The 24,260-nt window shown below is 45.4% G+C and overlaps 1 protein-coding gene across 3 annotated transcripts; it reads right to left on the bottom strand.

Annotated features, from left to right (window-relative positions):
- Positions 1–123: 123 nt before the first annotated feature.
- Positions 124–23,821, bottom strand: sytl5 (synaptotagmin-like 5). 3 transcript variants are annotated; one of them, XM_088415181.1, is made up of 18 exons: positions 23,691–23,821; positions 12,877–13,120; positions 12,021–12,239; positions 11,420–11,532; positions 11,239–11,341; positions 10,053–10,193; positions 9,492–9,591; positions 9,275–9,404; positions 9,023–9,123; positions 8,617–8,712; positions 7,141–7,206; positions 6,479–6,657; positions 5,463–5,565; positions 5,235–5,396; positions 5,064–5,172; positions 4,130–4,268; positions 3,847–4,055; positions 124–2,973 (listed from the first exon to the last, which is right to left on the bottom strand). In XM_088415181.1, the coding sequence occupies exons 2-18, from the start codon at positions 12,990–12,992 to the stop codon at positions 2,831–2,833; spliced, it is 2,229 nt and encodes a 742-aa protein (XP_088271307.1). In that variant the 5' UTR covers positions 12,993–13,120; positions 23,691–23,821; the 3' UTR covers positions 124–2,830. The 3 variants fall into 3 exon arrangements, with proteins under 3 accessions (XP_088271307.1, XP_088271308.1, XP_088271309.1); XM_088415182.1 differs by having other exon boundaries at positions 9,498–9,591; XM_088415183.1 differs by lacking the exon at positions 7,141–7,206.
- Positions 23,822–24,260: the final 439 nt, after the last annotated feature.

Genomic DNA, 24,260 nt, shown 5'->3' with positions numbered 1-24,260 from the left:
CTCACGTCCCAAATAAGACACGTTTCATCCTTAAGTCGGTTCCGATAAGAAATGGCGATATTATGCAGCATTGAAATGTTGAAGATTTTACTTTGCCTGATACCATGCATTGAAGAATCAAAGTGTGTAAAAGATTTTCATGTTTATTTCCAAAATATCTTTGCGACGAGATGACACGTTGGAAACATGACACATAGGGATAACACATGCCGTACATCAAAAGTCAGCAGGCGGGAATTGCGCAAGCTTGTCGTCTAAAGCGGAGGTCCGCGACCGCCGGTCCGCGGGGTCAACCTGCGGAACCTACGGACCGGCCCGCTGACCGGTCTCAAGCGCTGAGCGGTCCGTGGGTCGGCGCTGATAAAAAAGTCGGGGACGCCTGGTCTAAACTCATCTTGTATGCTAAGACACACACACGCTGGCGTTTCATTATGGTCGTCGGAAAGTCCTAATAACAATGGTCACATGTTTGTCCAAGTGGTGAGCCTTCTCACACGAAAGCACAGCTCAACGGCGTGCTTCTCAGTGCTCAACTTCTTGTGTGCTCTTTCGTTCATATTTCCCTCTACGAGCATGCAGCGAACTGGTCACACTGATACAGTGTTATCTATGTTTACATCAAAGTCAGGTACACTACCTACGTCATGTAGATCCATATATATATATATATATATATATATATATATATATATATATCGCTAAAGCAGGCATGGAATGTGATCAAAAAATATTCATCAAAATATTACAATCTATTCAATTTAATGGATGAGGTGAGGCAAGTCATGCTAGCCAGACTGCGCCGCGTGTGCGATATAGGCACCATGGTGCTTGGAGCTAAATGCTAACTTCAGCATGCTAAGATGACAAGGACAATACGTCCGCCGGCAGTCTACAAGTTTGGGAACAAACCTTTTACAGTTGTACCTTGACTTACGAGTCGCGTATCAAATCAATTTTATCGACAGAAACTCATCCATTCTATCTCCTAAAAAATGCCACATTTGGTGCGGGAACAAAAGCGGCGTTGCAACAAACAACATAATTCAATAAATTAGCATAACCGCCCAAAAATAAGATCCAAATTTCTCCAACAATGAAGGCCAAAGTATGGGTGCCTCCTATAAACAGTAAAATTAGAATTTTTTTTGTTTAGTTTTTCGACTGAAAGTATTGTATGCCTTTCATCTGGGCATTAGTTGCAGCCAACAGCAGCTCTTTGCAAGTATTCTCATTTTGTATTTGCATTTTTGAATTTCGTCCCATTCAAGAAATGTTTGAAAAGCCATTGCATTCCATTTTTCATTTCAGTTGGGTGGCTTGCTCTTACTAATTTTATTTGAATATAGCAAAAAAGTCAACAGAAACAATATAAGCAGAGAAGGGCAACTTACATTTTTGCCGGTCGGACATTCGTCAGTGCCCCGCCCCCTTATGTCATCATCAGTCCGCCATTTTTGAAATTCCAATGCTGGATTTCGGTTCTCAATTCTAACCGCCCGGCCAACAATTGTTAAAAATGGTTGTCAAATGTGTCTAAATTTCATCTGGCAGTCTGTCAGGGCTGACCAAGTGCCCACCTCTGCTCATAAATTGAAAAATCCGTCACACTCGTAAATGAAGGCACTACTGTATTTGCATTTGTCAGATGTGCCGTAGGGTTTTCTTTTGTTTGTTTTCTACGGATTTGAAAGCTATCTTAACAATAGAGAAAGCCGTTTTGGAGCTAAAGAGTGAAAAGAACAGCGGGAAGCTACGATCAAACAGACACTTTGACTTCTTGTACTTGCAAGGGTGTGCTCTACGAGTTAGCTCGCGCCCAAGGGCGTCGGCGCCACCGTTTCTCAGTGCTCGGACTCACGTCTTGTAGAAAATCAAGTCTTTGACGTGACATGCTAAAAATGAATATCTGGAGGTGCTTCAAACTAGATACAACGCCGCATCGCGTTTCCTGTTCGGAGGTAAATCAAGATGCTTCGGCGAGGGCAAAACGGCAGTTTGGATCCAAGTGTAAGGCATGAGTGGTTGTTCCACATGGGGGCGGAAAAGTCCGACTGGAAAGAGATGGTTGCTTTCTTGCCAACGCTTCTTCTTGAGGCCCGTTTCCGCCATGCAGTACAATTAGGAAGGCTATGCTGTATCTTTTTGTCAGAGGTAAAGTCACTGTATAGCGACAGTGTGACGATCTCTTTCATACCCGCGCGGGAATGATACGCAGCCCCGACAGCCGGTCCAAGCCGCTTCAGTAAACAAACGAATCTCCGAATAGGAAGACACGCATGCTCAGCTTCATGAAAGACGAGGAGAAAGCTATTAGGCGGAGGAGCAAGAGGGCCATTAGCTATTGCCTCTCCATTAGTTGTTTGCTAGCCGCAAGTTGCGATAAAACAATCGCAAGTGCTTCATGACGCTTTGTCCATCGCTAAAAGTTAGCTTCAGTTTGTGTTCGCTAAACAAGCTTTAAGGCTTAAGCAAATGTCCCAGGTTTTTCAAACAAAAATGGAAAACGCATTCGCAAGCGCGCCCAATCAAGTCTGCCCTTCAAAAGAGTTGAAGCACATTATCAGCACCGTGCTCGTGTATATTCCGGGTTTCTTTGATTTTTTTCCGTCTTCTTTTCAAGCTAAGTTATTCCAACACTCTCATCTAATGGCGGGATGTGGTGCGGACGTGCAAAAGGGCTCACGGATGGAAGAAAAAACACATTTGCGGCGTCAATGCAAGTTGGATTGAGAACCAAAAGCGAGCGGCGAAGCACGCTTTTTACAGAGCCGAGGGGCCTTCATTGTACTACCTGGCGGAAAGGCCTTTTGTGTTTGTACTCCACCGGGGCTCATGCGGCACACTTGCGCATGCTGGACCTCAACATGAGCGTACACTCCTGGGGGACTTCGGGATTTTCAATCATGCGCTGCCACAGCCGCTGCTCCGCCCCGTAGGAATCCATCCAGTCCACCTCGTTCCCGTAACTTGTGCCTTGAGGGGAGGGAAAAAAAAGTCTATATTGTGTTACGGGCTGATGTGAGTTGATTACTTCTACAGCACAGCACAACATTGATCAAATGATTGAAGCGCGTGTCAAACGCTCCGATTGCATATTTAGGCCGGAAACTTCGCCAAAATTCAAGCTGGATGTCTGTTTTGAACCCGTTTCCATTTTAAAAGATTGATGCTGCCTAGAAGAGTTGTGTGGCGTTCATAAATAAAATAAAAAGATACATTTTCGTGGTGAACAAACAAACCGTTCCACTCTACCGAATTTTCCTAGCCCACACTTAAAAATGGTTCACAGTTCTTTCATCCTACTGTACGTTCTGCTCTATAAGGCGCAATGGATTATAAGGCACACCTTCAATGAATGGCCAACTTTCAAATCATTTTCATTTATAGGACGCATCGCATTATAAGGCGCATAGAATAGAAGCTACAGTAGTGGCTGAGCTTGCAACATGCAACCGCTAGATGAAGCTGCACTGAACGGAATGGCGACGAAACAGTAAGATAAGTCATTCGAACTTGACTAATAGACAATAGAAATGAAGAGTAAAGATGATTTGTGGAAAGCGCTATCTGAAGAATGGAGAAAAAATACTCTTTACATCAATGCCAAGACCAATCGAGAGTTTAAAAGAATATAATTATGATTCGATGAAACATTCAACTTAAAATTGCAAAGCAAAAACCTTAAAATATATTGTTTTGTTGATTTAAAAACAGTTTCCAGATTTATTTGTTAAAACTTGTGCCTTGTCCCCATATGAATTGCTGAAAAATTCAAGAATATATAGGATATCAAAATGCGCGGCCTGCACCGGACGCGCCGGTGTCCGATTGCAGTCTGGCACGCACCTGTGCCGGCACTCAGCCTGACTCCACCCAGGAAGACATTGCTGGCCAAGGACTCCTTGTCCCACACGGTGAGCTCCAGACACACATTGTTGAGGTCCCCCGGCTGCAGGCCGCAGTAGGTGAAAGTGTGATTCCACTGCGGGTTGACCGTACGACGCTCCACAGCCGTCTTGTGCTTAGTGGACTTGTGGCTGTCCGGGAGCAGGTAACTGCACACAGTCGTATCCCGCACGTTGACCGACGACAGCTGCCCTAATGGCGGTCGAGGTGATGAAGACCTCACCCTTTGACGAAAGGATCAGACGTTCCTCCGGACTTGACCGCCGTTAAATTTTTGGCCCCCTTGACTAGCAGCTCAACCATGCCCCCTTTGGGCGGTGTGAAGGTGCTCTTCTTTTTGCCCTTTAAGAAGCCTTTCTTCACTGTAGGATGCAGACAGACATGTTTTTAAGACCAAAAGACACATCCGCCCATTTTTTTTTCGCCTATCTGGCCTTGAATAAAATAAATGTTAGAATAATTGTATATAGGTTATCCCATATTTGTTTCTGCAACGTGTACATTAGTAGTTGTTTGTGAAGCAAGTGTGTGGAGATGGCGTGACTGCTGCAGAAGAAAGTAGGCACCGCGATTTAATCACAGGTACGGTATGGAGTCGGTCGTCTTATTTCTGGGGACGAAAACAGCAGTGATTGCATGGACCGATAGTATAAGTGCTCGCACTTATATCCCCCACAATCACAAGCTGATTGTTACGCTGCTGCCGTATGTCTCCCCTAACCCTTAAGGGGAGCAAACGGCAAATGTATATTGGTGGTTTATTAGACATGGATATTTTCTGTCAGAGTTGTTTGTGAAGAATGTGTGAGGAGACAACATGTCCCTTGCAGCTGTAAGATGAATGCATGCAGCGTGACCTAACCACAGGGCGGAGCCGTATGGGGTCGGTCGATATGTTCCCGGGAAAGAAGGAAGCAGTAATTGCATGGACTGATAGTGTAAGGACCCGCACCTGATTCCCCCACTATCACAATTTAGTCTGTCACCAAATAGCTTGCCGATCGCTTCAGCGACAGAAAGTGGAACGTTCACGTAACATAAGATTAACGTAAGATCAATTTGCACAGCACAGCGAATTGAACGGCATCGTGACATCAGCCAAGCGATTTTGACTGAAGAGTATTGCTTTTATCAAGGCATCGGCGCAGTGAATATACCTTGCACTTGGTCCAGAGGCAGCATGAGGTTCTTCTCTGCAGGAATGTACTTCAAAACCACAGTCAGCTCTCCCTTGTATTGCATGGCGCCGTCGACACTGCTCTCCGGCTGCAAAAAACACACGTTTGGCACGTTACTGAGAAAGGAGTCCGGAGCGCCGCAGCGGCTACCTTGGGCTGCAGACCGAACCACTCGTTGATTTGGGAATCCGACTCCCAGGAGTCGAAAGTCAGCTCCACTTCTCCCAGGAAGCTGTTGCGTCCGAAGCGGTCGTGGTGCCACACGGACACTTGCAAGCTGCGCGTTTCCAGCTGCGAGTGGCTGATGACATACTAGGAGACAAAATTCGGCTTGCACGCGAGCTGATTCGCTTGAATGTGCGGAGCCCGCGCACGCACCCGCAGGTTCTCGTTAAAAACGGGATTGATGCTGTTGGCCTTGACGCTGGTCTTCCTCTTGCTTTGGCGCGACGTGTCGGGCAGCAGGTACGTCTTCACGTAACTGTCGGGGAACAAGCGTGCTCGCTAGATCGAAGATCCAGTGAGACAATAAAAATTTTGTTGCGCTTGCGCACGAAAAGCTAATTATTCTACCGGGTTTTACGCACTATAAGGCGCGCCGGATTATAGGGCGCCCATTCAATGAATGGCCTATCTTAAAACTGTTTCATATACAGGGCGCATAGAATAGAAGCTACAGCAGCCGCTAAGTTTCCGCTATGCATCCACTAGATGGAGCTGCAAGAAATGGAATTACAACATAACAGATAAGTCAGTCAAATTTTATTAACGCATTCAATGCCACGGACGTATTTTCACGTTTTTAAGAGTCTGGACATTCAATCCCAGATACTTATATATCGCTTGACTAATTATCTGGAAATTAATGTACTTAATGTACTTAAATATTGATTTAAAACTTAAGTATCTGGGATTTCATGTCCAGAATCTTCAAAAATATACAAATATGTCCCTGGCATTGAATGAGTTAATAGAAAATAAGCGTTCTCACAACTACATTCACTCCCAAAATGAATAAACGGCATTTTTAAATTTGTAACATCTGCCGAACGGGGAAAAAAAAATACCTCTCGATTACATTAAAAGGTAAAATGCCGAAAAGAGGTAAAAATGGAAAAAAATGAAAACTTGCATTTTATCTGCTGTCTAAGGTACACTGCATTATGAAGCGCATGGAATAGAAGCATGTGCGTCCAATATTTGGGGTGTACAGTGTTTCCCCTATCTATTTCCATTTTCATACATTTTTGAAAAAGCTCCAGGGAGCCACCAGGGCGACGTTAAAGCGGCGGGTTGCCGACCCCCGCGCTGAGAATTCTTACTCGTGTCTCTTTATTTACCGTAAGATGTCCAGCTGCAAAATTGTAGCGTTGTTTAATGTGTGTGTGTCTCACGCGTCAGTGCGTTGTCTCCTCTCGTCGCCCGTGGCCAAGTTGCGGCACTCTTTGACCAGCACGTTGAGCGCGCCCGTCTTGTAGCTGTAGCTGATGTTCAACAGGATCTCGCCGCTGACGCGGGCGTTGCCGTAGTCACCCGTCTCGCTGTACATGCTCATCATGCTGCTGATGCTGCTCTGGTGGACGCGGACAAGAGGGACACGAGTCCGGGACGGCCCGACACATGAACGAGAAGCCGGCGGGAGGACGGGTGCGGGTGAGGACACTTCCTATCCAACCTTTTTCCTTTTAAGCCGGTGCTTCTCTATGATTATTTGTTGGATCCTTCAAACATCCTGGTTATTCTTCCGCCGTGAGTCATCTTAAAACCTATCCCATTTTTTTTCAAGGGAGGCCTTCAGAGATGATTTGCTGATCATCTTACTTGGGGTATTATTTCTCTGTCGCGAGATCAGAGCCTAGAAGGTTGCCCTTCGCTGTTTCTCCTCACGCCTTTTTCCTTTAGTAATAGCACAATTTCTTCCTTATCTCTCATTGGAAGAGTATTTACTGAATGGGAGATTTTCCTCTCTCGGTGAATAAGGAACTTTTTTCTTCTTCTACCGTGCGCATGCTTCGCGCGACACTACGGATTGAAGAAAGTGGAAGGGGAGTCTTACTGTCTCTGCGTCTGAGTCGGGGACATTGAGGAAGGCCCACCTCCTCTCTGAGGCAGGAGTGGAAGACTAGCCAAGGGTTAAGAAGAGAAACAAAGACAGAGAGAGAATAGAACTCAGCCTTTTTGACATGTGAGTAGAAGAGACAGAAATTAAGCGCCGTCGGCCCGCCGGGGCCCCCGAGGACGGGCTGCAGAGATGGCCGGCGGTACATCCAGGAACAACGTGACGCTCGGTTACCATGGCGATAATCAGAGCAAAGCTACAGAGATTGCCGCTCGTCCGGCGTCGCCCGTCAAATCAGCTCGAGCCCGGATAATCAAATCGAAGGTCGTTTCCTCCCTCGTTTTTCTTTTTTCTTTGTCCTTTGTATTACATTACTTCTATATGTTTACATTTCTATATTCTTAAAATGTCACTTACGCAGTGGTAGCTCTACTTACAAACACCTCTTGTTACAAAAAAATCAGCTGATGAGACGCAGAAAAACATTGCCTCCAGTAGGGTTAGGGTTAAGGGTAACCCAAAGTCGACGTTGTTGCCATCTCGTATGAGACTCCAGACACCAGCGGCTCGCGCCAACATGACTGGATTGTCATACATTAGCACAACTACCGTATTTCTTACAATGTGTGATGCATTTCTATCGTTTATTAATATCAGACAATAGTTTTCGGCATTGATGTTTACTGTGCTCTTCCATTTTACAAGTTCACTTGTTTTATCCACACTTCCCAACAACGATTCACACCGCAGAACTAACAAACAACAAATTGACATTAGCTAGGGCTAACATTGTATGATTAAATTAACATAGAAACACATTTCACACGGCATTATATCAGGGCATTCATGGCAACAATTCTCCACGGTGCTTACACGCTTGTGTCTGTGAGTGAGAGAGCTGTGAGAAAACATACATGTGGGGAAAGTGGTGGGGTGTGAGCGGATGCATGAGGAAATAACAACACGGGCTGAGCCTGGCCCTTTAAGAAAACTTGCAAAGTGGGCAATGGGATGGGGAAGGCGGTGGGGGTAGTGCCCGGGGAGTTAGCGGCCGCTCACAATGCTCCGCGTCTTGTACAAGAAATCTGGTTTGCGTGCGATTCACTTAGCGCTGGGGTTTTACCATGCCAATTAACCGTGAAAAACGAGGGAACACTGTACAAAAGTTCAATGTCATTCGCGGTACTATTTGCCCGCTTGATAATACGAGGTCCTGTGTGTTCATTGTGTGGACTACGGTGCGCCACACCCTTCACGCATCCCCTCAATCGGTGCGCTGTGCCGCGTGTCGAATTGGTCACGCCATAAAACGCCGATGTTGACTTAGGTGTGCGGCAACACAATCGTCTTTGCTTTAAAGCGCCCTGCCTGTTTACACGGTGGTCACGCAACGGGTGTCACGCGCACGCGTTTGCGCCGCAATACAGGACCGCACACGCCCACGTGGCAGCTCGACAAAGATGGCGCTGTTACCGTGGACACGGCGTTGCTGAGATGGCGTCCGGACGTCTGACTGTGAGCTGACATCAGGGCGTCGATGTCATCCTCGCCGTCCTGCTCGGGGAAATCCTGTGGGTTTTCCATGGACTTTCAATAAATATTTTACATATATATATATATATATATATATATATATATATATATATATATATATATATATGTCTGTCATGTTTTTGGGTGCGCAAAATGACAAGAGGGAGGATTGGCTTTTTAGCCTGTCATGGTGGTATTCAGCAATTAAGTTTTGGGTTTTTTTTGCATTAAGTGCAAATTATGGAATAGAGTGACGTATATCGTTACACACACCACCTCGAATTCATAGTCGCAGTTGTTAGTGTTGCATGGATTAGGGCGCGTGATCATTTCCAACGCAATTTACCGCATCATTGAGGCCCGGCACGGAACGGCTTCTGAGGCTCAACGTGTCGTCGCTCTGTTGCGAAGCCGCAGCCCATAAATCCATCTCGGAGCGACTGTGATCTGAATTACCGGAGAAGAAAAGCAAAAGAATGAGCGTCAAATATAAAAGCACGCCGTCATTCAAATGGATTTGACTTGGCAGTCATTCAGCCCTCTGACAGAAAGCACAACAACAAATGAGTTGGGCATCTCCGCTTTGGACGGTACCAACCCGATGAAACCGACGCCCGGGACACGGAAATGGTTGGAGCGCTGTCGTCTTGCCAGTGATTCCCTGAGGCTTTCTTCTCAGGCGCGCTGCCGCCGGAGCAAAAACTGGAAACGCTCTCCGCTCCATCGGGCTGCAGCGCAAGCAAGGTAGCCAATAAAGACAAAATGAAAAAAAAACATGGACAGGGATAGTGCCATGCCCGCTTGCGTTGTCTAACCCTGACCCTCCGGTTGCTGCCGGCACTGGAGCACATGTCGGGAGTTTTGGATCGTCGGCTGTCGAGCGTTGTCGGCGTCCCGGACGAGTCGCTGCCTTTGCTGCGAAGCCGGTACAGAGGAAGTCGGAAAATTGACAGCAAAACGCCTCATATTTGCTCTTGAGAGTGCCGCAATTGACATAATACAGAAGGCACACGTGTTTGGGAGCCTTAATTTGGGGCTCAAATTCTGGTATTTTCTTAAACAGAAAAAGTCTCATCTTCGTGCGCTAGCGACAGTGACTGCTCCCGATTGAAGCCGCACTGTCCTTCCTCATTACAAAATGTAACATCAACAGCGGCCAGAGGTGGCGCCAAAAAACAAAGCTCGAGCCAAGCAAAGCACAAAAGAATGAACTGTTAAAGGATCAATTAATCGGTTCCAAAACATCATCCTTTCGGGTGCGGCCCACGCGGCCCGGTACCAGTTGATCCACGAGGACGCACCCATACTTTAGACTTTAATTTTTGGGAAAACATCTCATATCTGGGAAATGACGGTGCATCAATTATTGAAGATACCTGCTTGAGTAGTAATTTGGAGCGGAGCGAACGCTCCGCACGCTCTGAGCGTCGGCGTCTGAAGGGGATTTGACGTTGAGGCCGCCCATGCCGTTCTCCGACCTCAAGGGTCTGCTGCCCACTTTATCCATTCTCATCCTCCTATCACAGACAAATACACAGATAGATATAGATCGGTGTTTGCAGGAATCTTGTGCATCTCTCATTCTTCTGTTTGGATCAGTCAGATTTAGTTAGGCGCTAAGTACCCCGGCCGAAGTTTTGACAAGACATCTCATTAACTCATTCGCTGCCAATGACTGCTAGAGACGTCATTTTTACAGGCTGGCAGTGAATGAGTTAATAGAGCTGTTAATACAACAAATTGATTGCAATCAATTGTAATGCTTTTTTTCTCATCGCATTATTCTCATTTTTAATCTCTGCCTTTATGCCTTCTGTATGCTAGATTATGCCTTCTGTACGCTAGATTGATTTTTAAGCATTGAGCTTCTTGCGCCTGAATTGTGGGGGGTTGGAAAACAAAGGTCAACCACACAATTATGTTGACATTAATTGGCTGTCGCAAGTTCAGTAGCAAGAAGGAAGACGTAAAATGGAAGAGCATGTGAGAGTTGTTAGTCTGATTAGTAAAGCGCTTTCTGTGTGATGTCATTGGTAAAGTGCTAACGACACGCTAACAACGCTTTCGTTAGATGCGGCAGCCCAAATTGCTCTGTTGCATACGCAGTTTTTTTTTTTTTTTTTTTGGGGGGGGGGGGGGGGGGGGGGGGTAATTACGACGTTAGCCCTAGCTAATGTCAGTTTTATGCTTGTTAGTTCTGCAGTGTAAACTATTGGTCTGGATGAAATGACTAAAGGTGAAAAGTGGCAACAGCAAACAATCCAAAAAACGTTTGTGCGCAAGCCGGATTTTGAAAAAATGACAAAAATGCATCACAAAGTGTAACAAGTACGGTCGTGATAACGTATTACATGAGAGCCATGTTGGTGTCTCCCGTCTCATATTACACGCCAACAATGTCACCTTTCGTATGTTGACTTTTCTCTCATTACTAGACGCTATTTTTCCACCGAGGCGTTTCGTAAGCTGAATGTTTCGTGACAAGAGGCGTTCGGAAGTAGAGGTACCAGTGTAGAAGTCGAGATGTTTGCGATTCCTCCCAACAAATGTCTTCATTCTTACCCTTTCTTCCTCAGGCCATCCACAAGAATTTTGGAACTCCTGCCGGTTTTCGCTGGGTCCACTCTCCCCGCCTCGGGGCGACGCGTCAACTTCTCCTCCGTGACTTGGGATGAAACGCGTGGAAGGGCGCACATGACTTAGAAAAGGCGACAGGAAGCACGAGCGATGGAGTGAAATTCACCTGTCGGGCTACTCAGGATTGTTCGCTTGACCACGTCACTGCTCAAAACTTTGTGCTCAAAGCGCTTTGATCGCTCTTCCAGGAACCACTCGCCTGTCACCACCTTCAACTCCCTGCGTACACAATGGAAAAACATCTGAGCACCAGTGCAACGCCTAACAATGCAAAGCTTCTTCAGGGAAAATGATGTTTGGCCAGACAAAAGACGGCATTCTAAATTCCCGGATGCTCTCGCACATAAAGCAGCCCACAGCTGTCGAGTGCACCGAGATCCACCAATCAAAGGAGAGATTGATGCAAAGACGAGAAGTGGCGTATCGCGCAAACGAGAGTTGTAGTCCAAATAGCTCGCACTCGCAAGTTTTCAATTTGTAAACTCAATGCAATTTCGAGTCATGCGAATTGTTAAAGACGCATACGTCTTTTTGACAGCCATCTTACTCCATCCTCAGGGCTCCCAAGAATCTGGCGTAGTGACATGTTTACATTTGATGCGCACTTTGTATTCGTTTTGTGTTGCATCCGTGCAGTATGGGATTTTTGAAGGGACGTTTTAACCCCGCCCCCTGGGCCGCGATCAAATTGGCAAGCGTCGACTTACGAGATCTTAGCGCAAACGTTACACCTCCGGTGGCGCCGCTTTGGAGTGGAGACGCGGCACTCGTTGCACACGCGTAGCTGGCACTCGTCGCATAACTCGCCGCGGTCGAAGATGAGGCCCAACGTCTTGACGCAGCGGGCGCACTGACGCTCCGGCGCCGACTCCTGCGGCGGCCGGGGGCCTTTGCGTTTGATCTCTAGCAGCTCGTTCTTCAGCTTCCTGTTGGAAAAAACACAACAGAGGACAACGAAGCCAATGAACAAATGCTCGGAGGTGACATCGTCAAGTGTTAGTCGCCCGATTCGACGTCAGATTTAAGTTAGAAGAATCTTCGATGAGGACCTTCTGACAAGAAAAAGCTCCGATAAGAAATAGTGCTTTTCAAAATAGTGCAACTACAGCAGGGTCAAATCCAATGCTGCGCTCGATGTGACTTTGTGAAGACCGGTACTAGTCCGTGGATCAACTGGTACCGGGCCAGATGGGCCGCACCCGGAATAATGATGAATTTGGAACTGATGTAGTTGATCCATTGACAGTTCATTCAATTATGCTATGCTTGGCTTGATCTTTGTTTTTGGCGCCGCCTCTGGCCACTGTTGATGTTACATTTTGTAGTGAGGAAGGACGGTGTGGCTTGAGTTGAGCCTTATAATCCGGTGCACCTAATAGTGTGGAAAATGCGGTAACTTAATTTGTTGTGTCAGGTTGAACTTTGACATCATCTGTCACCATCTGGGAGAAATTTTTGCTCCCAACTGTCTTTTTTCAATGTTTTCCGTCTAGTATAAAGATGAAAGGATTAAACATAATGCGGCACAAGGGTTAAAGCACTTTGCTTTCTTGACTTTCTCACCGTATCCTCTTCTCCTCTCGCTTCCTCAGCTTCTCGTCCTTCTGCAGGACCTTCAGGATGCTGTCTCGCTCGTGCTGCAGCAGGAAGGAGAGGTTGAGGTCGTCGGACGCGTCCATCGCCGCCTCGGGTCTACGGCCCAGCGGGGGCGCCGCATGGAGGTAGACGCCGACTTGTACTTCAGCGTGTCACAGCCGTCGGCATCGTCCGAGCGTCACATTGTTGCCTCGACTTCCGTCTCCGTAATCTGTAGCATACAAGACCACGAATCGCCGCGATTAGGTTTCATGGAGCTGGCATTTTCAGGTGTGACAAAATAGGAATACGATGATTGTCAGGTTTCTAAGGTCACATATAATTGGCGCCGGTGTTTAAAGAGTCACCCACGCGCAGCTAGCCACCTCCGGTCGCTGATGATATTACAATTTGCAGTGGGGTAGGACAGTGCGGCTTAAGTTGAGAGCGGTCAATATCGGGGACATACAGTACACCTTGTTCTGTCTCTCTGTGAAGTGTGGCCCACGAGTGCCTGTAAGGAATGTTGACATTTATAATATGGCCAAAATGAGTTTGTTCTTTGTTGATCCAACAACTTGTGACTGTGGGTAACATGCTAGCTAATGTTAGCATGTCATACAGCGCCGCCTTGTAAGCATTTAGCTCGTTAGAGTTTTCGTTTGTGCCATTATTTTTCTTCGGTATATGCTAGCTTACACAATGGTTTTGCATTGAAAAGTAATCATTTGCATCTAAAATTATATTTTGTATTGAATAACATTTGTAATTCGGTTATATGATTGATTTAATCAATGTCTTTGTGTAAATGTTTGTACACAGATTACATCCACAGTAAAAATCTCAAGCGTTGACCGGTCAGCAGTGATAAAAAGGTTATGGACCCCTGCTTTAGTGCAACTTATATTTGTTTATTTCTTCTTCACGATGCATATTCTGGTACGACTGCCCATATAGGCCAAAAAATATGATTCAGGATTAGAAGAGCCTTTTGAATGTAAGCTTAACTCTACTGATCACAAACTCACAAAAAAAAGTTTGACACCCCTGCCATATAACATCATACAATGGACTTTGAGAGCTCGACTTGATTGCAAGCAGCTTTGCAATCACATGTGAATGAGTTCCTTTCGTTGCCTCCAATTTCCTTCCGTCTCTCTTTCAGCGTTAGCGCGTTCCTCGCGCTCGTCTCTTGGCTCTGCCGCCACTCAAAGAAGCCGTGTAGCTTCATTATCAACAAGCGTGCGGCGCCGCGCCGCGCCGCGCCGCGCCGCCTCTTGAGCTGAGTTGCAGCTGCACTCTGATCAATGAGGACATTTTTGTTCACCTTTAAGTCGCCACGGGGAGAATTTCAAGTAGGAAATGAAGAATAGGTAGTCTTCAATTGTACCCTGTGACTTGAATTTGGTCATATGACATTTGCAAGCTATTCATTTGGAAAACGCTGAGCTGGGTTTTAAAAGTCAGTCCGGGTTAGAAGCATCATCCACTTCATGAAGCTGATTTGATTTCAAAATGGGTTATCTGTGCAAAGATTTTATATTCTATTTTTTATGAGACACAAATAAAAACCTTTAACGCGTCCAACAATCCTATGCGTCCCAAAATCTGTAAAAAAATGTCATGGTGCGGCTTTGGTGAGCCCTCTGCTTGAGTGAGTGATGAACAATTTCCCACTGTCACAGAGACATAAGGGAAGGATCGCACACAGCACGTACACTAGCGACGATAAACCAGTCACAGAACATTACGTAGAATGTACAGTACGTATGCTGGAAGTCATAATCCTTTCTGAGAACAATGCGTATGTTCCTTTTGTTGGATGGATGGATGGATGGATGGATGGATGGATGGATGGATGGATGGATGGATGGATGGATGGATAGATAGATAGATAGATAGATAGATAGATAGATAGATAGATAGATAGATAGATAGATAGATAGATAGATAGATAGATAGATAGATAGATAGATAGATAGATAGATGCTGGAAAACACATTACATGAAGGAAATGGAGAGAGAAAAAAAAACAAGTCTTTGACCATGCCCCAAATGCATTGCTAAAGTCTGGGGGGAAATTGTCACACATGCAAAAAAAAAGACACTACAACATTTCGCACAAACATGTGGATGGGGGGGCAAGGAGGGGTGGCTGGTAGCAGCTAATACTAGTAGTCCTAGGGCTTTCACAGCGCAGTCTCGTCACTTGTGTATGTTTGAAGTCTGTGAATGTGTGTGTATGTAAGAGTGTCCCCGCGCTGCCAGTCCAGTCCAACCAACAGTCTTAAGGCCACCCGATAGGAGGGAAAGACTGGTGTATGTAGAGAACTTAATACATACTTAAAAGTAGTACTTAAATTTTCTGGGAAATGTACAATACGGATGCACTATATTGTCCTCCAGTGGCTAATATGCGCAGATCAGAATGAGCGCCGCAATGTCTATTGAATTAATTCCCCAAATAAAATACACACACTTTTTTTCCCAGAAATGAAGGCCAACAGTATGGGCGCATCCTACAAATGGTAACATAAAGATGAGATTTTTTTTTGTTGTTGTTAACGGCCTAGTTGACGTTGTTGGCTTCATAAAGGGAATTTGTTTTTCCATCCGGTGATCTCATTTGATTGACACTTTTTCGGTGTTAATAAGGTGCGAATGCCAGAGGGAGAGATTACACATTGCACTTATTGCAGCTGTCGTGTGGTAATCCTCACCCCTTTGACGCAGATGACTTCCTGCTGAATAATTCAAACAGGAATTTGGTGACCAATAACCGCACCGCAATATTCAGTGAGAGACCCAAACGCAGTGTCCATATACAGCGTGTACATGTACAGTCTATGTAAGAGTTGAAGGGTTAAAACCTTTTAAAAATGCAGCGCCATAAGGTCAATATTACCCCGCTTCTCAGCTGTTTTAGAGCCCACCCACTAAATCAAGTCCCCGCAACGCCCGACAGTTACGTTGTGTGTTCATGCGCCTCCAGGCGTTTGCTTTAGACGCCTTTCACAAACACACACACACACACTCGCCATGGCAGTTGCGGCACTGCCAAAAGTAATCAATGTCAGATGTACTCCAACATAAAAACGAGTTTATAATCTTTTATTGGTATATTAAAAGAAATGAGTCGGATTAGTAGAAAAGTTTTGTCATGAAAGATTCATTTTATGTGCTTTGTATATACAGTCCCCTAAAAATGTGATCAAAAATAAGTGTACCTCTGATTTCAGTGATTACATAAGTGAAGGGTCCCGAACCGTTTCATCACCACGGACCGGTCAACGCTTAAGATTTTTACTGTGGACCCTTTCACCATTCACTACCAATTAATGGAAGGCCTCAGCTCCAAAATACTATTCCGCCTGGAAAAGTACAAAAATGTACACAAATGACATTGATGAAATCAATCATAGAACTGAATTGCAAACGCTATTCATTTCAATACGAAACCTTAATCAGATGCAAATGCGTACTTATCAATGCAAAACCTTTGCATATTCAAAGGGCAATGCCTGGCACAAAGGAAAATGCTAATGAGCTAAACGCATACAAGGCTGCACTACATAACTACCATTAATAACAATGAATAACAACACGGATAACAACATTCTTACAAAGAAAGTACGTTGCAGACACACGTGGGCCACATTTCACCGTGTGTATCACCGACGGTTAACACCGTCCTTCCTCACTACAAAATGTAATATCAACAGCGACCAGAGGCGGCGCCGAAAAACAAAGCACGAAGGAAGGTCATTGGGAGCGTCAATTATTTCGGGTTCGGCCCATGCGGCTCGGTACCAGTTGATCCACGGATCGGCACTGGGCCGCAGGCCAGCGGTTGGAGACCTCTGACACGGATCACGGCTCTCCAATTATAACGCCAGGTGTGTGTTATTAAAAGGATGAATTTATATTATTTTAAACGCAAAAGCTGAAACTAATGTTGCAACATTCAAATGATTTGAAGTGTCAAAGCTTTATTATTTGACACAGATGAACATGAATTGATCATAAAGTCATCCTGGCTCTCTGACACGCCAAATAGCTCCTCCACTTGTGAAACTACCTGTAAATCAGTATTAAAAAGAGTTGAAGTTGTTGTTTTGAAGTTAGAACAATATGACTTTATTGGTCCGGCCCACTTGGGAATAGATTTTCCACCATGACGCCCTGCCTTAATGGCTTGTTTGTGTCCTTTTGGCCACTAATTAAAAGCAAAGAGTGGGCGGCATCAGCTCAGGAAATGAGTGGCGCTCCTCCCAAAATGAGCAGTAGAGGAAGGAGAGGCGGGGGCAACAGGAAGGAAAAAAGAGGGTCGCTTTAGTGACGTGTCGATGGCCGTTATCGGCGGAAATGGGGGCGGGCCTCGATAGGGCGCATGAGGATGCTCAATGTCTGGAAATCACAAATCAGTGCTGTGACCTTCATCGCGCAGTTGGGGGGCATTCATTTCAAAATATGAACATTTAGAACAAAACAAAAAAGATGTCCGTAATCCTCCAAATATAAGACCCAAAATGAGGGCCAAAAGTATGGGTGCATCCCATAGACCAGAGGTCCCAAACCGCCGGTCTGCGGCCCGGTACCGGTCTGCGGATCAACAGGTACCGGGCCAAATGGAAATAATGATGTTTTGGAAGTCATTTCCTTGAACGGATCACTCGTTTGTGCTTTGTTTGGCTTGATCTTTGTTTTTTGGCGCCGCCTCTGGCTGCTCTCGATATTACATTTTGTAGTGAGGAAGGACAGCGCGGCTTCATTTGAGAGCAGTCACTGTCATCTGTCTCCGGGTGTCTGTAAGTGGCACTTTCTTTATCATTATTATTGATATTATAATATTCTCATTTGAAAAAATATTAGCACGAGGCTATACATTTACACGACTAAAATGATAAATGTGAAGAAAGTTATGCTAGTAAGTTGTAATGCAACATTTGTTTTTAATTTTTTTCTTAATATTTACAAGGATAATGTTGCAATTTTTTCAGTTAAAAAAATTCCACATGAGAAGGAAAAATTGTACCACTCAAAAGCCTCAAAAATGTATTTTCCATACTGTATGTTTTGTGGTTCTTTTGATAGGATGGGCGCTTGATTGCATTCTTGAAGCACTTTATCAAATGAATTTGACTTGCACTGCAGGCGGAACTCCGTCAGGAGGACTCGACAACAGATAGAAGGACGATGAATTCATGGCATGCATCTCCCGCAATAAAAGCTGTCGTTTGCGAGCGAGTCCGGGAGCCTTTTTGGATGATGTTGAGCCACTTTGGCGGCACGGCCTCGATAAGCAATGCGCTCACGCTTGAATATTTCGCGCCTCTCGCTCCTGTCCCTCTACGCGTCTTCAAATACTGAGTGGCTGCAAACGCACGGTGACTCATGTTTACGTGTGCTACTTACGGGCTCGTATCTATGACAATATCGTGGACGGATGCAACACGTGTAATTCTAATCATCATAATATCATGTAAGGGGGGGGGGGGGGGGGGGGGAGGGTTATGAGTAATCTGTCCAATTAACTGCTTCCAGACGCGATGACTGGAAGAAAGCGCGCCTTCGGAAAGGTCAAAGCATCATACACTGTATTGATTGCTCACGTCATGAATAATCAATGCGGCGCAAGTGATGACATGTAAAAGGGGATTGACGTTACAAATAAATAACTGCCGCAGCAATGCTCCACTTTATTGCGTACGACAACTCCAACAATAAACCGATTCTGAGATGAATACCTCACTAATCATGACATTCAAAAGTAAGCGATGCGATTTTTGATTATCTAGATAGCTAGCTATTGTTTTGTTGTGTTTTTGTGCGCCAGCAGCAAGAGAAAGAGGAAAGAAAGAAACAGAAAAAGGAGATGAAAGAAATGTAGTCAAGATTTAGAGCCCAACCTTCAGTCACTTGCTGTCAAATCTTCCATTTTTACCTCTGCTTTTCAGTTAAGATTTTTTTTTTACGATACACTTAACATTTTGATATAAAAAAATATGAGCAGGAGCAAAATAACGGAGAGGAAAAAAAAAAAATGGATCATTGTTTTTTGACATGGATGACCCGGCCAGCGGCACCAAACTTAACCCTGACGTGATTGCTTTGAAATTTGGGAAGGACGAGCACAGACTGTTGATCTATAAACTTCACTCATTAAAATGTAATGAATTGTAGCCAAGAGGCTCAGTACTTCACAGTACGCAAACCGCAACCACTGCTCGTGAAGACAAACGGAGCCAATCTGTGTCACCAAAACAGATTTTTGTCTGCTCATTTTCACGCAGTTAGACTTTGTGCAGTATTTTGGTCATTTTTGGGTGATTTTTCTCCACATCATTTCGCCACAAGATGGAAGACTCCTGCTAGTGTGATAACTAAGTGGGCGTCGACACGTTTTCTCCATCTGGGTGAAATTTCAGCTCCCTGGTGTCTTCTTTCATTGCTTTTACTCTGATGTGAAATGCCTTTGATGTAAAGGTCAGGGAATTGGGCAAAATCCCCTCGTGCGGTATCGCGTCCATATTTTGGACATGCGCTTCCATATTCTAGTTGCAGATTTTAGCCAAATATGGACGTTACAGTCCAGGTGAAATTTCGGCTCCCCGGTGTCTTTTTAAATGCTCTCCCTTTGATGTCAAAGTCAAAGAATTGGACGAGATACTGCGCAAGCGTTAAACAAGAAATTGTATGCCGGACAGAAACAAACGTCTGACGGAAGACAACCGAAGCTAGCGCAATGAAAACGCCTCTTCCTTATCATATATTACATCGCGGCACAAAGAGGTCGAGAGGCCGATCACTTGATCCTCCTCTCGGTCCGCTAATCAGTTTATATCGCCATGGCGACCACTACATAGGCAATTTTCACTCAGACGCTCTTACGTTGACCTTGGCCATCTCCGATCTCGCGTCTCAATTCTACATTAAGACAGTCGATCTTTTCAATTCACTTTTATTACATGGCGCCAGCCATTCAGCGCACTTTTTTTATGAGGACAATATTGGCAGACGCCAACGAGATAACTGAAAAGCTCCTGTCTAGGGAGGTATTGCTTCTAGAAAAGATTCACTAATATCAGAATAAAGTCCAGTTTCATTTGGAAAAGGCTCTTCGTACAGTATATTTTTGCCTTAAATCATATGTTGCAAGTAAAGTAAAGTTTGTTTCAGATTTCCCGCATCGTGAGCGGTCAGAGAAGGCCTCGCCATCTTCACGTTGAAAGCACTCGAAACGGTTCGGGTTCATTTTAGCGTAAATACCTGAAGCTGCGCAGCGTCTGCAGATTGATGATTATGTGTATGCCAAAAGACAGCAATTAATAACAATTTCACACAGAGAGACAGATAACAGCGAGTGCTCTCAGGCGAAGCCACAGCGGTCTTCCTCACTCGAAAATGTCATATCAGCGGCGGCCAGAGGCGGCGCTAAAAAACAAAGATCAAGCCAAACAAAGCACAAATGAATGAGCACTCACTCAGTTCCAAAACATCATGATAGCCACAGAACGGCGTTCGGGAACCTCTGCGATAGGCGACATCACCCTGATCTCGTGAGCGTGTTCAAACATGTTCCTGAATGACACACCTTGATGTTTGAAAGGCACCGGGCCGTGTTGACTTTGGGCCAATCAACACGCTCCCCCAGCTGCTGAATAAATATCAAAACAAAGGTGGCCTTTGAGTATTTTGCCGCAGCTGGCCTCGGGCACCATCGAGATCGTGCTGAAGAATTCTCGAACGTGGCCTCAAAGCAATGAACGTTTGAGTTCACGGCGCGGCTAAGGGGAATTTGCTCGCTGGCCGCGAGGGTTCGGTATTCGCTGACCCGAAACCGCCGGGTAACGCAAATCGAAGCTGGCAAATCCAATGGATAGTTCCTGTCACGCGTTCCGCTAGTTCTGCCGCCTTGTTTGGCGAAACCGTCGCGGGCCAAAGTAGTCACAGCTGACATTGGCGCCGCACTCGTGTTTATTTACCCACCGCCGCTAACTGTCACTCACAAAGCTAACACGGCTTCTGTTAGATTTCGGATAAGATGAATGTGTCGGGGGTGTGCGCCTTAAAGGGAGAGCACACTTAGTCTGACATTTTCAACGGCAAAGTGTTTTTTTTCCTAAATTTCTTGGATAACCACGTTATTTTTCATGTCGAATTAAAAGCTTAGAAAACACTTCCTTTTTTTTAATTTTGGCCGTCAACTGAAAATGACATCGCACATTGCAACACTGCCCCCCACAATTTTCTGCGCTACTGCAACAACCAGATCCGTAGATTAGCAGACAGATTGAACTCTGAATACATCCTATCTCTTTTTTCCATCTCCACTATAACCCGTTTAGGCGGCAAAACCTCAAAATGGCTGAATTCTGCATCCATTCATGGATTTCAACTCTACACACCACTGATCCAAATTCAAGATTGTTGACGTGCAAAAATTCCCAACTCAACCCGTGGCTGCGTTCGTTCCTAGGATGGATGAGAGGGAGGTTGGGGAGGGGGGGGGACACGGTGTCTGGCTGAAGCTGCAGGAAGCTTGGGGCTGCATACCAAGCGAGCGGGGAGGCACCGGCGCGTGGGAGGGAGGGAGGGAAACCCCGCGCGCGTCCTAGCGCCCTGGTCGACGCGGTCGCTGCAGCAGCATCCCCTTTTGCGTTTGGCGGACATGCCGGCCGTCGACGTGACCCGCCGTCAACCCCCCCCGCATGCGCAGTCAAGCAAGGAGGGAGTCCCCTGCAGGCTTTTATTCCCCCTCCGTCATCCAGCCTTTATTCCCCTGCCGGCCCGGCGCCTGCATCCCTCCGCATATGCTGTTCCTTATCGTCGCACGTGCCTTACATGATATGGCGCTCCCCGCGCGCTGCCAACGTGGCACAATTTGGAGAAAACGAGAAACGGGGTCTTGTTTTTTTCCGCACGCATCTGATTTGTTGTCACTTCAGAGCGCAATCACGATGCCACGAAGGAAGGCTCGCCGCTTGTAGTTCTTTGCAAGTAGAGCATGAGAACAAATGCCATTTTGAAAAGCAATTAGCAGGCAACTATGAAACGTTCGCTTACCCCCCCAAAATGGAAACCATTCCGTCATGTGCTTCGCCACACGGTGGTTAATTCTAAAGTAATTCAACACGGTTGTCACACAGAATACGATATGAATGTGATTGTTTTGTGATTTTGTTTTTTTTTCTGCATTTAAAAAGCGTGAGATTAAGAGTTTAACCCCTGGGTGTCCGAGGCTTCTTCACTAACCTGGCCTTATGATCACCCGATTTGGGCTGACTTTGAAAGGGCCATAACGTCATCAAATATGAATATAGTTTTACTTTCAACACCCAGCCTTTGGTTCAATCGCATCAGCCCTATCCATATATATATGTATATATAAGATGTATATATAAGAGCAAAAGTAACTACACTGTATATTTATGTATTTATGAACTGGATACACTAATACATTGTGTAATATGACCTTTGAAGCCTTTTGCATTATGGGAGTCCAGGCTAAGCCAATTAAGAAAGTCATTGAAAGGCGTGCAAATGTCATAAGTTGGCCGCTAGCTCCACCCAGCGGTTTTGAGGTGTCAGGACAAAAATTTCTATTGCACCGCGTTCCCAAGTTGCCATTGAAAGGATTCCTGCAAAAATCGGGGGAAATTCGCGATAAAATATTGGGTGTTCGATATGTCCAAAAATGACTATAGTTCCTATTTTGAATGGCAGTAAATGAGCTTGACATGGGCTAAATTCAACACCTACAGGGTGTTCACCTGGACCTCTTGTTTGCAAGCATTTAGAAGGGACGGCAGCGTGGCATATTGAAAGTGGACATGTTTTGACAATCCGTGCAATATTTTAGCCTCCTATCGTTTTTTTTTTGTATGCCTTTCCTTTGATATCAGACATGAAAAACATTTAAAAGCCCCGGTTGAGTCAAAATTTCCGACGAGTTAACGAGTCAGCATTTTAGTGTTGTAAAAGCAGAACGTAACTTCAAACAATTTCACATAATGAGCTTGGCAATACAACAAATTAAGCAATGTAATAATTAATTGATTTATTTATTGTCAGAGCTGGGCTTATGCAGGCTTAATAATCATCTAAAAGTCAATTAACAGTCCTAAGCAGCTCTTCTTTAAAGGGTTAAGTTTCAATATTCAAAAAGATTATTGTCATGAGCACAGTGTAGAAAGAAGTTTCCCCATGCGATCATTTCTGGATAGCAACACAAGAAAAGATGAAGAATTTCGTTTCATGAGCTCGATTGTGTTTTGCTCTCGTTTTGACATTGTTGCCAAAGTGTCGGTGCGTCTTTTAGACGGTAACCTAGAAAGGAGCATAATTTGAGCCCCAAATGAAGGGCGCGTGCGTCTTATATTTGGGGAATTGCGCTATTTGTTGCACTTGTCCTCAAAGCTAGCGAGCGAGTCCCCGTTGAGGGAGCTTCGGGGAAAGGCTTGCGGCTTCTTCACGCCTGAGCAACTCCCCAAATCCGGAAAGAAGCTCGGGTGTCAAGAGTTGACTCTGGCCGAGCATCATCCGCAGCAAGCCAAACCGGAGAAGCGAGGAGAAAATGGTCTCCTTGCTGCATTGCACCTGTGCAAAGGCGCCCAACTTTCCGCGGTCCCGGCGGTGACCGGCTCAGCCTCCGCGGTCGTGATCGACCCCCCCTCGCCCACCCACCTTATTAACCCGGCCCACACACACAAAAGCGAAAACATCTAGAAAGCGCCTGCCATATGTCAGTGACAAAACACCCGCGTGTTTTTCTTTCTTGCGCGCCGCTTGGCTCGTCTTACCTGGGGAGGGACGAGCCGGTGGGGGTGGACAGGGATGCTGCTTCGGGGACGAGATCCGGCTCGTCCGGGTGTCGGTGACCGTGTCGGGCTGTCGTCCTCGCGGTGCACCTCGGAGTGCACTGAGCACACGCACACACACACCGGCTGGGTGGTTGGAGATGAGGGGGCGTGGTCTACGTGAGCGCATGTGTGTACTTGCTTGCGTGCGTTCAAATTACCGTAGAATTCTAATAAGAGTAACTATGCAACGGTGAACAATGGCGGTTAAAATATATGACGCTGTTTTGAAAAATAAACTTCTTGTAAAGGTATCACAGAACATAATGTTACACAAACATTTATTGTTTAATGAAAATTGAAGAAAACGATACTAAATAAAGTAAAAAGGCCTTTAGTGCGTTATCTTTACATAACATTACATTATATATACATCTGATTCATTTCGTAGTAGTAAGAAACATCAAATTATAATTTTAATCAATAGAGCAATCGTGGTTATATATGAAACGCGATTTAGAAAAATAAACATATTGAAAACATTACAGGAATCACAGAACAATATATTACAGA

The sequence above is a fragment of the Hippichthys cyanospilos genome, chromosome 5 (genome assembly GCF_059441005.1).
Source record: "Hippichthys cyanospilos isolate Australia breed blue-spotted pipefish chromosome 5, RoL_Hcya_1.0, whole genome shotgun sequence".
Taxonomy (NCBI): Eukaryota; Metazoa; Chordata; class Actinopteri; order Syngnathiformes; family Syngnathidae; genus Hippichthys; species Hippichthys cyanospilos.
The sequence above is the reverse complement of the archived record's forward strand: the minus strand, read 5'-3'. Positions and strand labels throughout refer to the sequence as shown.